This window comes from Megalops cyprinoides, chromosome 14 (assembly GCF_013368585.1).
Source record: "Megalops cyprinoides isolate fMegCyp1 chromosome 14, fMegCyp1.pri, whole genome shotgun sequence".
NCBI classification, from domain to species: domain Eukaryota; kingdom Metazoa; phylum Chordata; class Actinopteri; order Elopiformes; family Megalopidae; genus Megalops; species Megalops cyprinoides.
Genome location: NC_050596.1, coordinates 10,980,854 through 10,995,696, shown reverse-complemented (window position 1 = coordinate 10,995,696; position 14,843 = coordinate 10,980,854). Strand labels below are relative to the sequence as shown.

The following is a 14,843-nucleotide window of genomic DNA, read 5'->3' as shown; positions in this document are numbered from 1 at the left end:
GGATCATTCTTCACACAATAAAAATGAGAGAAATACAAGCATGAAAAATAAAAACTGTGTGTGCAATAAAGAACAATCACAAAAAACAGGAAACCAAATAGATTTTTATGATTTTTATGGTATTGGAAATTTAGACAGAGAGATTATATACAAATTAGTACAACAGGCTGAGTTTTTAATCTGTGGTACTGTCCGCTGACAGAGGATCTGTGGTACATTCAAAAAGAATCATGACAGAAAAACATTATCTTAAAATAGGAATGTTTGTTTGATTTTCGTAACTGTTTCCTTAGAAGAAAAACCTTCATGTCTCCCAATCGTGAACACCTTTCAAAATGTTAAGATTTTTTTCCCCTCATGAAGAGGGGAAATATCTCCTGTCAAGACGAAAAGGAGGCAAAAACACCTCAGCATGGATCTTATACATTGTTACTGACAGATGAGCAATCTTCTGAAATACATTTTCTCTGTTAAGGAAGTATCTGTTGCAGTGTATATCCTTAAGTACAGCAGATGATCAATATATAAAACCTAAAAATGCCTTGAACTATTCCATTCTACAGAGAGGTTTACTTACATAAAATAATTTTGTTTTCTCTGAGTTAATTTCCTGCATTTCTGCTTATGTGCATGTTTTGTTTTAAATAGGCTTAATATACGTTCCAGTCGGTCTACAATATACTGAGCTGCAATTATTTCTCACAGCTTGCTACCACTGGTTCCTGTTCATTTAAATAATCTAAATATATCATTATGATTTTTTTTTTCCTGAAACTAGCTTTTAAATTGTAAATAGAAATATAGAGAAACCAGGAAAGCCCCCAAGAATAGATACATGTAGGGAAGACTGTGTCCTATGTATATATTTAAAAAAAAAAAAAAAAAAAAAAAAAAGAGAGACATTTAGTAGCCTTCCGACTGACTGTTTATATTGCTTGGAGATACTGTGACAACTTGATGTGACAGCCCTCGCGTAAGCTACCTGCAGTACATTACAAAAATAAGGACATCAACAACATTCAGAACAAAAAGAATACAATTAACAAATAAAAAACACGTTTCAAAAAAAGATGGTTCACTGCACACAGGTGAAGTTAAAGTGCTGCCCCCTGCAGGGGACTCTAGGGCTCACAGATCTGGGTTTCCACCACAAAATTGTTCTCAAAGTGGCGGATCTTGTGGCAGTTCAGTGCTTCACGTTTCTGCATACCTGTGGGGTTGAGTGGGGGAAAAGAGCACTGTATCAGAAACAAAAGAGTGCATGTGTGTGGTAGGGCATGAGAGTGTGTATGTGTGTATATGAAAGATCACTTACCCAGGACTGTTTCTCTGCGCTGCAGATTGTATATTTTCCTGTGTGTGTGTGTGTGTGTGTGTGTGAAAAAGAGACAGCAAGAGAGAAAGAGAGAGAGATTGCTCACCCAGGAAAGTGTCTCTGCTGTTATCTCTACATCTTCCTCTGCGTGTCTGTGGGTGTGTCTAAGAGAGTGTGTGAGAGAGAGAGAGAGAGAGAGAGAGCGAGAAAGAGAAAGAGAAAGAAAGAGAGAGCGAGAGAGAGAAAGAAAGAGGAGCGAGAGAGAGAGAAAGAGAAAGAGAGAGAGAGCGAGAGAGATAGAAAGAGAAAGAGAGAGAGAGAGAGAGAGAGAGCGAGAGAGAGAGAGAAAGAGAGAGAGAGAGCAAGAGAGTGAGAGATCACTCACCCAGGATAGTGTCTCTGCGCTGCAGTCTGTACGTATCCTTGCCACGGCACAGGCTGTAGATGAAGTATCCCAGCTGATCCACGTTGTCCACCCTCTCAGTCACCATCATCTGCTCATGGACCAGGTAGGACTGGGGCAGGTAAGTCCCAGCCTGCAGACAGATGGACAGACCGACACATACACATGCTCACTGTTAAGCATGGTGCAGGGATCATAATACAACCATTCTCTTTATACATCATCCATTATACTTCTGTCTCACACCTAGAAATTATACTGTGGGTCCATTTATTAGGAGAGACATGTCTTAAAATGTAAGATAAATGATATAAATCCCTTCGTTTGACTGAGATCTCCATTCTTTCAAATTGCAGGGTGTGTTCTTTTTGAATTTGAGTGACAGTTTTAAGCATACTATGCATTTCCCTTTTCTCACATACTTCTTTCGCCTGAGGGATCCCAGTTTTCATAATGCCATGTAGTACACCGAAAAAGTAACTCTCGCTTCTATCCGTCAGCTCTAAAGGTAAAGGGGATGGGCATTACCCTGATGTTGACAAGCAGCTCCACGAAGTCCTTGGGGGGCATGACGATGGAGGTGTTGAGGGGGATGACGTAGCACTTGTTCAGGCTGAGATCCAGGTATGCGGTTAGTTTCTGGGGGGGAGGGAGGAAACGGCAGCGGCCACAGGGTTAGAGCTGGAACCTGTGAGTCAGCATGCTGGCCCCACTCAGTAAGTCACTGACACCTTTATCAAAGTAAAAATACAACCTGCAGCTCAAATTTTTACATGCTGTACATATATACAGCTACTGAGAGTGTGTACTGGGGGAATCCTGCTGGAGCACCTACCTCAAGGGTACAATCAGTGCCCTCTGTCTGATTTGAAACAGCAACCACTGTTTAGACCAGTTCCCTAACTGCTACATCAGACTACTGCCCTACACACCTAACTGTAATGTCATTCTACTATGAGTAAAACACTGAGTGACAGCTCAGTCAGTAGAACTTTAACTTGAAAGACAACCAATCTGTTTTTGCGTGTCTGCATGACTGGCTAGAAGTTACCGAAACTAGAGCGGCCGCAACTACGACAGCAAAACCATCGAGCACGTGGTTCGGAGAGGAGCAGCAGGGCGGCGGGCTGGCTGGCTCACCCGGGCGAAGTCGTGCACGATGTCGGCGGGGTCGCTGTCGGCGAACTCGGGCACGGGCACGCTGATGAGCTCCACCTCCTCGTCCTCCAGCACGCGGATGCTCTCCTCCAGCTGCCGCAGCTGGGAGGACAGGTCCAGCTCCACCTCCTCGTCCTGGATCATGTAGTCCTCCTCGTAGTACCCCACCCCGCACCGGAACACCATTCCCTCCTGGCAATGACAACCGTTCAGTGATGTCAATGATTGGGTCAGCCACGCCCACAAATATCATCACATGGTACAGCAGGGTTTTTTTTGAACTATTAGGGCCAGGAGAGGGAAAAATGTTTTCCTTGGTATTAATGGCAATTGAATCAAACTTTGCAATGGTCAGGTAGTAGAGGTTATCTGCAGGATCTCAAACTCACCTGGAGCATCAGATACCTGTACAGGTAGGCCCCTCCCACGACCACACCTGACAGCATTATCGCCAGGCCCAGGCACATGCACCAGCACCAGGCCCTGGACTGCTGCCGCACCCGCACGCCATCCTCCACGTCCTGCACAAACACACACAGACAAGCAAACACACACGCAGACAGACACACAGACACACACACGCAGACAGACAAGCAGACACACACACGCAGGCAGACACATTAGCTATGGGCCAAGTGCAGCTCAGGCCACAAAGCTAGAGAACTTGTTGAGGGTGACAATTTTAGTGTAAAGTGTGCATAATTGTGGCACATTCAGAAACACTGTTTTGTAATAAACGAAATGAAAGATTAAATTGTCTATTAAAGTGTCCCTCATCAAGCATACACAGCCCATATTGACACACTCAGATACACAAACACGGACTAGGATATAGATATCAGACAAATCAAAGCACATACAACATAAATGGAGTACACTTTAGTTAAATAATGAAAATCATTCCCACACCAAGTAAACACTCACCCTGTTGTTGCTACATAATGTGATCATCCTGGGCCTAGTTTCCTATATACTTTAGTTTCAGTGATCCTGTTCACAGGGACATACCCCTTCTACAACTGAAACGCACACACACACACACACACACACACACACACACACGACTCACTGCCAGGACGTGACAGGATGTGCAGATGACAGGGCTTCCCTGGAGCCTTCCACACACGGCTCAGCACTGCTGCTTACCCCTCCATTTACCAGACAGAGCCATGTCATTCCAACTAATTCATTATTAACAAGCGCCTGGCTTCACTGGAGCCTGACACCCGAGTGTAAATGTTTAACGCATACCATTTAAACAGCCAGAGGCTGCAAACACAGCCGGCGCTGGTGTTTTGTGTTAAACATTAAAACTGAACAAAGGAATGGGAAAACACCAACACAGGGAGGATAATGGACTTTGACCACGCTGGGAGCCGAGCACCTGTTAAAAATTTAAATAACAATACCTACTCTCACTGGAAAGTATCTGTTTCACTCCAGTGTCTCGTTGCAGAAGGAGAGCTAAACCACAGCCACTTCAGTTCTGGCACCATTACTCTGTCTGACTTCCATGTATCCCAGCACCACGCTATGCTCGGGAGAAAAGGCTGGCTTTTCGAGTGTCTGTGCTGCATGTGTTTTTACGGCGCGTGCGTCTGCTGATACAGCCGGCCCAAACAGAGGGACGAGCCGTCCAGATGATGTACCAGATAAGCGAATGGGTGCAGAAACCATGCGGCGTGATACCCAAAAAAAAGCACAGCCACAGCTTTATAAAAACATCAGACACTTTGATAAGAGATTAGAGACAGGCGAACTGCTGAGGTGCCGGAGTTCACCCTGCCCCACTGGTGCTTGTGCCAGGCTGTGACTGACAGACAGGGGTGGGAAGAGGGACATATGCGCTTTTCTTATTTTGGCAGGTCTTTCCTCTGTTACTTATAGATGGTGCTTATTTATTGGTTCAGGGAGGGGGCAAAACAGGCTTTTTTGGACACAGCGTCACAGGAAACAGAACGAGTCCCCAAGTAAAGCAAACCGACAAAAAGCTGAAAGTGCGAGAGAGAATGTGAGAGAGCGAGAGAGAATTCGGGGGGGCAGAGAGAGCAAGAGAGAGCGAGAGAGAGCGAGAGAGAGCGAGAGAGAGCGAGAGAGAGCGAGAGAGAGAGAGAGCGCGAGAGAGAGAGAGAGAGAGAGAGAGAGAGAAAGAGAGAGAGAGAGCGCGAGAGAGAGAGAGCGAGAGAGAGCGAGAGAGAGAGAGAGAGCGAGAGAGAAACGATTCACACGGGTCCACTCTGGCTGCTTTGCTAAATGCATTCCACTAGCTCCCGGGAAAACTACCCAACAGACACTTCACATTCTGGGACCGATCCGATCATGAGCATTCAGCACCGCCTGGAATAAAAAGTCATTGTCTGAGAGCTTCCTTCCTGGTCTGACCTTCGCCCTTCCCAATACTCACACCGCAGCACACCAAGCCTCCAGGAAGAGGGACTGGTAGCCCAAACCAGGAACAAGAAGGAAGAAGCCACAGCACTCAATCACCAAAACATTTACATAACAAAACATCACTAAGCCTTAAAAGTGACTTCATCAGTAAACTAAGACCAAATTTTTCAACATCAATACTACGGACTTGTTTTAGACAAAACCTCCCATTTACCATTTAAAACGGCCTCTCCTGTCAGATCAGCCACATTGGCTGAAGCAGTCAGAGAGTGGATGTTTATTTCAGGGCCGGAGGGATTGCTGTGTCTGTGCTACTCTCTCAATTGAACGCCGCGCTCTGTCCTACTTTAAGTGAAAGCGGAAGCGGCGACGTCAGCGGCTCCCGGCGAAGGGCACCGTGCCCTCCGTGCGCGCGTGTTACATCACTCAGGTGCGCATGCTGACACTCGCCCCGCTATGCGGCCCTAGCCCTGCCGTCATCGCCAGCGCTGCACCCCGACGCTCCCGTATCCCACGCTGGAAAAACAGAGCCTTAATGAAGGCACGCCGCCATGCCGCCATTCCCCGACACTCCCTCCTCCAGACCGCCACCGTGAATTTGCTTAATCCTCATGCCGGCTGAACTGGAAAGTCCAATACTTCCTTTAAATTCACAACCTGAACCTCAAGGGCAAAAGCATTTCGGCAGTTTTTCAGAAAGCATGCAAAATTAGACAGGAACACGATAATTTATTCAGTACAAGAGCAATGAAACAGTTAAAGGGATGGTTACACATTGAAATATCCGGCGGTACAGTGTGTGGGTACAATGAAAACAATCAATGAGTTCTTGGTACATGCTGGCCTGCTAGGTGGATATGCCGGAAGAGCGGTTTGGGCCATATCTCCAGCTGTCTGGCTATCAGCAGACAGTCAGCTGTAATGAATTCACCGGCCATGGCCTGCGTGGGAACAGATCTACATCACTCCTACTGATGCTTCCTGACACTAGACACCTTTGTAATCAACCGCCTCCTACTTTACAGATACCCGATTCAAAATTGCGGAATTTCCCTGTTTTAATTCACATCTATAAACCTGCCCGTGCTGTCATTTTAGAGGGCCATTTCTTCAGGCACTTTCAAAATATACACTTGGCACTTCCCAAAGCTATGCATTTAAAAACTTACATGTACAAGACAGTATTACAGACAGTTAGCTGAAAGCTCTTGTATATGTGCCTAAAATAAAATGTTTACTATTATTATTCTATTCTAATCATTATCAGAATATTACCAAAATATTATTTTTTCTAAATTGTCTGTAATTACAGTATGTGAAGCTTCTGAGTAAAGTAAAGGAAATACCCCCCTCCACACACCCAAAATAAAGTAGTAAAACACAGCTCTACAATCAAAAACATGAAGCCTCTACTTTTCTGTTTAACAGCTGCAAGTGCATGTACCTGCCCCACACCTCATCTAGAGACTTCAGTACATCAGCACTGCATCAAAGTTAACTCCATGCTGCTGGAACACAGTGGGACTAGTGGCCAAATCCTTAAAATAAAGTATCAGGCACACGATCTAATAAAACAGGCGAACATTAGAGCGGGATGGCGCATGAGCTCCAGGCCTAAACAGTGTTCGTTATAGCCAAGTGCAAACCGTTTACGTCAGCTGAATTTAACGGCTTACACCTTAGTTCCTTAAAGCTCCAGACTCAGGAAGCAGTCAGAAACCACAGGTGTTTGTGAATACCGGACTTTGGCTTACCACCGTGGCTAGTTTCTGAAAGCGCAGCTAATCTCTCTGGCTTAGCTAACGCTGTAGCAATTTATTTCACCAGTTAAACTCTGTGGACGCCAGAGCCCCACGTTTTGCGTTCCACGATTGGTACTTGCAATGTGCTCTGAATCCTGCTGTCAAACCTTTCACTATAGTAAGTATAATTTAAGTTAGTTAATTTAACTGTATATCTCACTCAACACGTCCAGAAGGACTTCATATATTGACTATTTTTGATAGTCTGATTTTGTGACACACTCAGTATGTAGACGTACCACTGTCATTTGGACACTACATTTGCTGAGAAGCAAGATGGAGCGATCTGCAAGTCTCAAAACAAATGCTTTCCCAACCATTCCGTGAACCATTCCATATGAAAGGGATGTCTAACGTTGGTCACTGAACAAGTCTAGCTAATCAAAACCAAAGTTACTTGTAGAGAGAAAGAGATAAGTCTGTTGTCAATTCGAATGTGACGACTGTGGCATTTTAGAACCTTGTGGAGATGCATATCAAAGTGTAAAAACAACCGAACGGAAACACCGAAAGGCACAAACATCCCGAGTTGATCGTGTCATGTGTACCGCACGTCAAATGCCCCCCTCTCTCAAAACAGTTTCGCGAATGCGTGAGAAAAAAAAACTTCACATGCTTCGACAACTAACCAACCAACTAAACATATATTTAGCAAACACATAAGGCGTGTCTGCTACCCAACGATAAGATAAAGCCCCTTATCCCACAAGCAAAACGAAAGTCTCTGCGCAGTGGCAAGCCATTTAATGTTACCTAGTAAGTAGCTATGTTTTAGTACAAAAGTAATTTAGCGCTAGTCCATTATACAAAGAAAAACGACTACTACTACAGGTACTTCTAATCATTTATGGGTTGGTGGAATAATAATAATAATAATAATAATGATAACAACAATAATAATAATGGTAAAGAAAAGTGCTATCCAAGTTACTCAAGTGAAGTAAATGGTGTTAAGTACTTGGCCAACCAGTTATGCTGTTTATTAGCTAGTTGATCTACCTCTTTTTAACAGGTTGAGACATATGAAGCAGCTCTGAAGCTTGTGGTCGCTAATGCCAAGCTGCCGGCTGTACTTTCACCCAGCGACTGCTGTCGTTCGACGTGCATTTTTGCGTAGTCAGCCATATTTATTAGCCAGCTGCTGCTCAACCTTTGTATAGTTCAATGTTCACATGACGTTAAGTTACACATCGGCGAACACTTTAGCATTATTACGAAACAGAACAAAGAATTAACAAATGATTTCAGCGACATGGCTGGCTAGCTAGGCATGTCACTTTCCTAAAGACCCAGTCTAGCTAACGTTAGCTAGCTAACTAAGTAATTTCAGCCGTCGTCAAGTTTCGACTCCGCAGATAAAGTAGCTGGCTAATCAACACACGGAAAGGCCTAACAAGTTCATAAAATCGTTTTTTACGTAGTTACGTAAATAATTTGAAATAGACAAAGTACAGTTAGGTACTTGGATCATTGCATGAGAAATTAATCTTGTCAGGGCACTTTCATGCTTCGCCTATGTGTGTACATAATCATACAATGCAAATCAACTGAACTCACCGTGTACTCAGGAATAAGAACTTCGCTCTTTTCCTCTTCTTTCTTCACGTCTTTCTGTCCCAAAGCCGAATTAAAGGACACTTTCACCATTCTGAAAACTTTGCTGTGTGTTTTTTGTGAGAGTTTGGTTTTATTTATCAAAGTAATGGGAACTGCTACTCGTGGACTTCTCTTCTTTTCAGACTCCGCACACAACCCTCAAATTTCTCGTTCCACAACTTCTCCCCTTGCCCGACGTTATCTATCGATGACGCACATAAACACACATAGACAGGACCGCCAAGTCTTCGAGTGAAAATCCCCCATGTGAAGCCGTTTTCCTAGGTTTTCGCAGATTTCCCCATTTCCCACCGTACCCCAAAATGGATAATCAGCTATCTTTATTTAAGTATTACGGCATATTCTCTGCCTTTGTTCCACTAAACACCCATGGGTAACTTTGGACTGTTGCAAGTCCATCAAGAGCATCGTTAATTCTCACTGGCAGAAAGATGTATCAGAAGCAATTTACTGGACAATATTTTCCTTTATAAATGTACTTAGGTTTTCCCCCACATTTATTAGGTGAATTTCTCATTGAAATCTTTTCTTTACCCCGTTGTCTTTTAAATCCTCCATATATGTGCATTTTCAAATAAACTGGCAACTCTGCAGATAGACCAAACCCTCTCAGGTTACACCCACCCTCGGAATGAAATGACCAGCAGGGGCGGGCTTCCCAATGAACTGAATCGAGATCAATGGTGCTCTCCCGTCCTACACCCTGACTTCCCACCCTACACCCGAGGGAATCCCAGCCAGCTTCATATATATGTATATACAGTAGCGTACCAAAACTCACGGGACAGCCCCATCTGATTGCAGGAAAATGGGCTGGACTTCAAATTACTTAAAGAGAATAAAATCAAAACATTTAAGTGGCCAGCATGGAGACCCAACCTCAATCCAATCAAACATATTTGGGATGATTTGGGACATAGAGTTAGGTCAAGGCCAACACAGGCCTCTTCAGTGCTGGAGCTTATTAATGCTTTAAATTAGGAGTGGAGTACAATATCACTAACTTTATACCACAACTTAGTAGACACAACACATTGAAGCAGTCATTAAGGCCAAGGGTAGGCCAACACACTATTCATTTCTTATGATGAGACATGGCTCGCAATCTCCGTTCCAGTTCATCCCAAAAGTGCTCGATGGGGTTGAGGTCAGGGCTCTGTGCGGGCCAGTCAAGTTCTTCCACACTGAACTCATCAAACCATGTCTTTATAGTCCTTGCTTTGTGCACTGGGGCACAGTCATGTTGGAATAGAAAAGGGCCTTCCCCAAACTGTTGCCACAAAGTTGGAAGCATAGCATTGTCCAAAATGTCTTGGTATGCTGAAGCGTTAAGAAATAAGGGGCCTAGCCCAAACCCTGAAAAACAAGTGTGGCCAAATACTTTTGTCCATATAGTGTATCTGCTAGATCAGTAATACAGACACAGGATCTACCACTGAAAGGCCATGTATGTCAGCCTCCCCTTCATTCCATTCCAAAGTGTGCATTTACTTTAGATGTACATGAAAAAGATGGTGCTTTATGATCTACCATTACATCTACAAGCTAAAATGATGAGTTCAAAAAGTTATGAGCTGAATACAACTTGCATGCATGCATTCTTGTAACATTTACATGAGAAAGCATAACACTTTACCTTTGAAGTTTCAATTGGTATGCAAGTGCTAGAGTTATTTCAGTAACATCCATGATTACTTATTGGATAGATAAGCACTGCAGCTGCTAGGAAACTACAAAAACATAATTTCTGCAATGGAATCTTTGCATGGGCTAGCCCATACAAGCTTCTACAGCAGATAAGCACACTTTCTTACTTCTACATCACATACAACAGAGAAAAATCACCTAATGAAACCAGAAACGAGTGCATTAGGTAGTTTCATATGTTAAGGAATCATAGTTTCCAGAAGACTCTCCTTTTAGTAGGGGGAATTCTGCATTTTTACACAGGCCAAATTAAATCACAAACAGGCAGCCAAATGTGAGAGAGACTCATAGCATTACCTCTTACTGTCTGCGGGAATGCACTGCCATGACTATAACCTCTTGGGAATGAGCAGCTGTGAAAAAAGGATTTGCAAGACAACTGATTCCAGCCAAGGTCCACATTCCACAGATCCACTGAAAATTTTGTCTCAATAACTTTCATACAAAAACATATAAAAATACATTAGTTTGTCTTGGGGTTGAATTGAAAGCAGAGACTGAATGTGACCTTCAGTTCACTCCCCACAAGCTGAACTGCAGTTTTAAACCTAGCCCCAGAGCAACTGATGATGATAATTTGCCATTGCATACAAAATCTTGAATTTAAATTTATGAATATTCCTGATGCTGGCTCCAGAAATATCTGAGAATGCGTTTCACCTTACCTTCAAGGAGAATGCAACAGATGGATAATATATCTGGGCTTTTATGTTTTGTATTACTTATGGGTCTTGCAGGTTTTAATTATGAAGGTATATTTCCCATCCACATAGCCACTAGTGATTTTTTTGCAGTGTCAGCTCAGCAGTAGCACAGCTGTCTTTCAGGACCACACTTACGCAGCACCCACACAATTCAGTCACCGCAGTGCCAGAAAACTCAATAAGCACCAACCACAACCTGTTTTAGATAACCTGGAGGTATTGTCTAGGATGTTTTCCCCAGTATTTAAGACAAAAGACAAGACAGACAGAACTTCAACTGAAATAATTTAAGTCTGTCCAACACATGTGCATTTATTTAGGGGGCAGCAGTGTAGCATAGTGGTAAGGAGCAGGACTCATAACTGAAAAGTTGAGGGTTTTATTTCCCTGCTGGGACACTGCTGTTGTACCCTTGGGCAAGGTACTTAACACAGAATTGCCTGAATTAATACCCAGCTGTACAAATGGATAACATGTAAAAAAAATGGTAACCCATGTAAGTTGCTCTGGATAAGAGCGTCTGCTAAATGCCAATAATATAATGTAGCAAATTAGTTAGCCAGTGGAGCCTGTTGGGCTGGCCAGATGGACAATTCAGAACTTTGCTGTTATCACTGTTGACTGGAAATGTTACCTGGCTTGCAAAGTTACCTAACAGTCGTGCAAATGCTTTTGCATGTCATTTCATGCTCTGAATATTTGCTCAGTTTGGTAATTGAATAGGGTATTCCTGCAGGGAACACACAGAGTTGCTTGCATTGTTGACCCAAAGCCCCATATGTTTGAAGATGCCCCGGTAATGGTCTTAATATTTCTCTGGGCCATGACTTCAGAACAGGCCCTGCAAACCTGACCTACAGCAAGAGCCATAATTGACCAGCGTTTTAAGAGGCACACTAAAAGCATTTTCTAAAATCGTTCATTATACTAACAACTGGTGACGTATTTGTAATCCATCCATGCATTCATTTGTATATGATTTTTTTTCTGTTTTCCACTTAATGTAAGAAAAGGGTATTTAGTATATAACATATATTTATACATATATTGTATAAACAATTTTTTTCTATATTTACCTGCACAAGAAACCTGGAATTGATGTTCCTGTCCCTATTAAAGCCCTATAGTAATTTTTGAGGAACACAGTATACAACTCAACCACTGCACTCTCAGGGGTTTACAAAGGTGGGTGTTAACTTTCACGTTCATGATATAGTGAACGGCACTACATGCATGTGCAGACCTAAGCCATGGCCTCAGTGTATACAGGTATCAGTGTTTGCACATATTTTTCACAGGTGATCCACACACACCCGGTTCCACAGACTTGGAGCTACGCAGTGGAGTACTAGGTCACATGAGCAACCTGCCGACCAATGACATGAACGGACACCTCCAAGGGAAGGTGCTTACTACTGGAAGGCTGCCATGTAACTCTCTACAGGTATTGTTTCATTGCTTTTGATTAGCTTTGTCTTTTTTGTGAATGAATGATGTAACACTCTCAGTCAGCTGCATGACATGAAGAACATTAAGTTTATATGTAGGGTGGTGTTGCGGCAGGCATCTATATGTTTATGTTGTTGAATTTGCTTTCTTTTTGCAACTGAATTTGTGGCACATTGGAGCTTAATCTGCACCTGGTTGAATCTGCACCTGGTCTCCCATATGTTCATTCTCCCCACTCCTGTCTGATGTGAACATACCCCTCCCACTCCACTTCCTCTTCATCCTCTGTTACCCCAGAAGTGCTGGGGTGTCGTAGTGTCTCTGGCAGAACAGCAATATGTCTATGGGCGTGCTGCCCCACTGCCGTGGCAATGACTCGAGCCCCCTGGCCACAATAAGGAGGACATCAATGACATGGAGGCCAGAGCTACCAACTCGTCCAGCAGCAGCAGTGACTTGGACTGAGACATGCAGATACAGGCTGTGTGAACAGAGCTCTGGGTCAAAACTGGCCCCCAAGCACTGCTCTTGGATCAGCTAACCCAGCTGTGGCCCTTGACCCCCATTCTGTGCAAAAAAGCTACAACTGATCAAGTGTCAGTGCTTTCACGGACACAGTCTACACCATGAACGCCTCTACCACAGAAATAAGTACAGAAAAATAACAAAGAATGACAATGCAGCCATTTGAATAATAATAAAAAAACAGAAAAACACACCTGTAAGTGAATGTATCAGGTTTATTTTAGACAAAATGCAACCCAGCCTACTAAGAATGTTGCACCTCAGTATATCCCTTGCCTTAGTTTAACTTAATAAATTGCAAATAGTTCTGTATTATATTCTTTCCTACCTTGTAAAAAAGAAAACTTTGAGTAGTCTTCGCTGTTGTATTCATGGAGTCATCGCAGGTCATATCCAGTCCTTTATTTTTTCATTTGCTATAAACTTACAGGCTCTTTGGTTGTGCCGTCTCTGAATGGCTGAAAGCCCTGTTGTCTCAAGCAAGCCAGAGGCAGAAACAGCTGGTTCTCTGGAGGAAAGTCATCCCATCTGGTCCAGGTCCATCCTGTAACAGCAACAGAAATGTCCGGGGTACTGGTGGTATTTCACAGGCCCTGATCTGGGATGTAATTAGCAAACTGAAGTTCAAACGCGTCATTCCCTCTTGTGCTTATGAACCCCACAGGAACAGCCATGGGGCGGATACAGTCTTTTGCATAAAATGGTTGGATTTGACATTTCATGTTGACTTACCTGATATTACCTAGACCACCGCTTTGGGGGATTATCTTCCCAAAATAAATGACCCCATAAACCTATGCAAGCTATTAAGTGATTGCAGTAACATGAAGTTCCACTCTTATTCCTCGGACATGATCTGTGCAAGGAAGAACCTCTTTGAGCCATAGTGCTTATTACCTTCATTTTTCTCAGGTTCCAAATTCACGGGTTCATCCGAGAGGCTCCTGTCCAACTCGCCCTGCATAATGATGGTGACATAGTGGTAGTTTTCCTCCAACTTGATGGAGTTCACCACCGATGCGAAGCGGACGTTCTTCAGGTGCAAGCCCGCCTCCTCCATCACCTCTCTTGCCGCACACTCTTCCCATGTCTCCCTGATTAGCAAAATGACTTTTCATTACGGTTACAGCAGCTTATCTTTTAAAATCATATTTCCGACAAAGAGGGGCGCTTACCCAAACTCTAAATGGCCTCCAGGTAACTGATAACAACCTTTGCCAACCATGCTTTTTCGTTTACCCAAGAGTACACAATTTGCATTCTTAACATCGGTTACAAGAACACCCACTCCGACACCCGGTCGCTTCGGAGTGCAGTTCTGCACACCCGTCATCCCCGACAGTAAACGTTATTTTAAGAGTTCTCTACGTCTATAAATACGAGATTAAATGTAGTGGGCTACAGTAAACATCTCAGAATCTCACCTAAGGTAGCAGAGTGCACCGAAAAATGGTACCGATGATGTCCGCTCTTTCTTGGCCACTGGGTTCCGGATATAAAAAATCTCAGATCGCTTATAATCATTATTAGGCCTATTATTTATCATTAATAAATATAAATGGCTTGCAAATTAACAATCCAGTAACAATCAAAATATGATCCAAAATAATAATTTTATGTGTTTCAAGACAACATTTGGGTCATAATACAACTTCTTCTTTTGAAAAAAAATCTAATATTACCACAAGATGTCAGTAAAAGATTAGGCTTGGACTGACGCATTGGCGTATAAAGCATACTACAGAGGTGAATGATTCGCTATAATAAACCAA

At 43.3% G+C, this 14,843-nt stretch overlaps 2 protein-coding genes across 2 annotated transcripts; both read right to left on the bottom strand.

Moving 5' to 3' along the window:
- Positions 1 to 859: 859 nt before the first annotated feature.
- LOC118788947 (integral membrane protein 2B-like) lies at positions 860 to 8,852 on the bottom strand. Its single transcript, XM_036545167.1, has 6 exons — positions 8,627 to 8,852; positions 3,266 to 3,397; positions 2,859 to 3,068; positions 2,247 to 2,357; positions 1,701 to 1,851; positions 860 to 1,210 (listed from the first exon to the last, which is right to left on the bottom strand). Exons 1-6 carry the CDS (start codon positions 8,714 to 8,716, stop codon positions 1,122 to 1,124), a joined length of 783 nt encoding a protein of 260 aa, XP_036401060.1. The 5' UTR covers positions 8,717 to 8,852; the 3' UTR covers positions 860 to 1,121.
- A 4,485-nt stretch (positions 8,853 to 13,337) lies between these two features.
- nudt15 (nudix (nucleoside diphosphate linked moiety X)-type motif 15) lies at positions 13,338 to 14,488 on the bottom strand. The gene is made up of 3 exons (XM_036546056.1): positions 14,247 to 14,488; positions 13,969 to 14,165; positions 13,338 to 13,615 (listed from the first exon to the last, which is right to left on the bottom strand). Exons 1-3 carry the CDS (start codon positions 14,402 to 14,404, stop codon positions 13,488 to 13,490), a joined length of 483 nt encoding a protein of 160 aa, XP_036401949.1. The 5' UTR covers positions 14,405 to 14,488; the 3' UTR covers positions 13,338 to 13,487.
- Between the last annotated feature and the right edge of the window lie 355 nt (positions 14,489 to 14,843).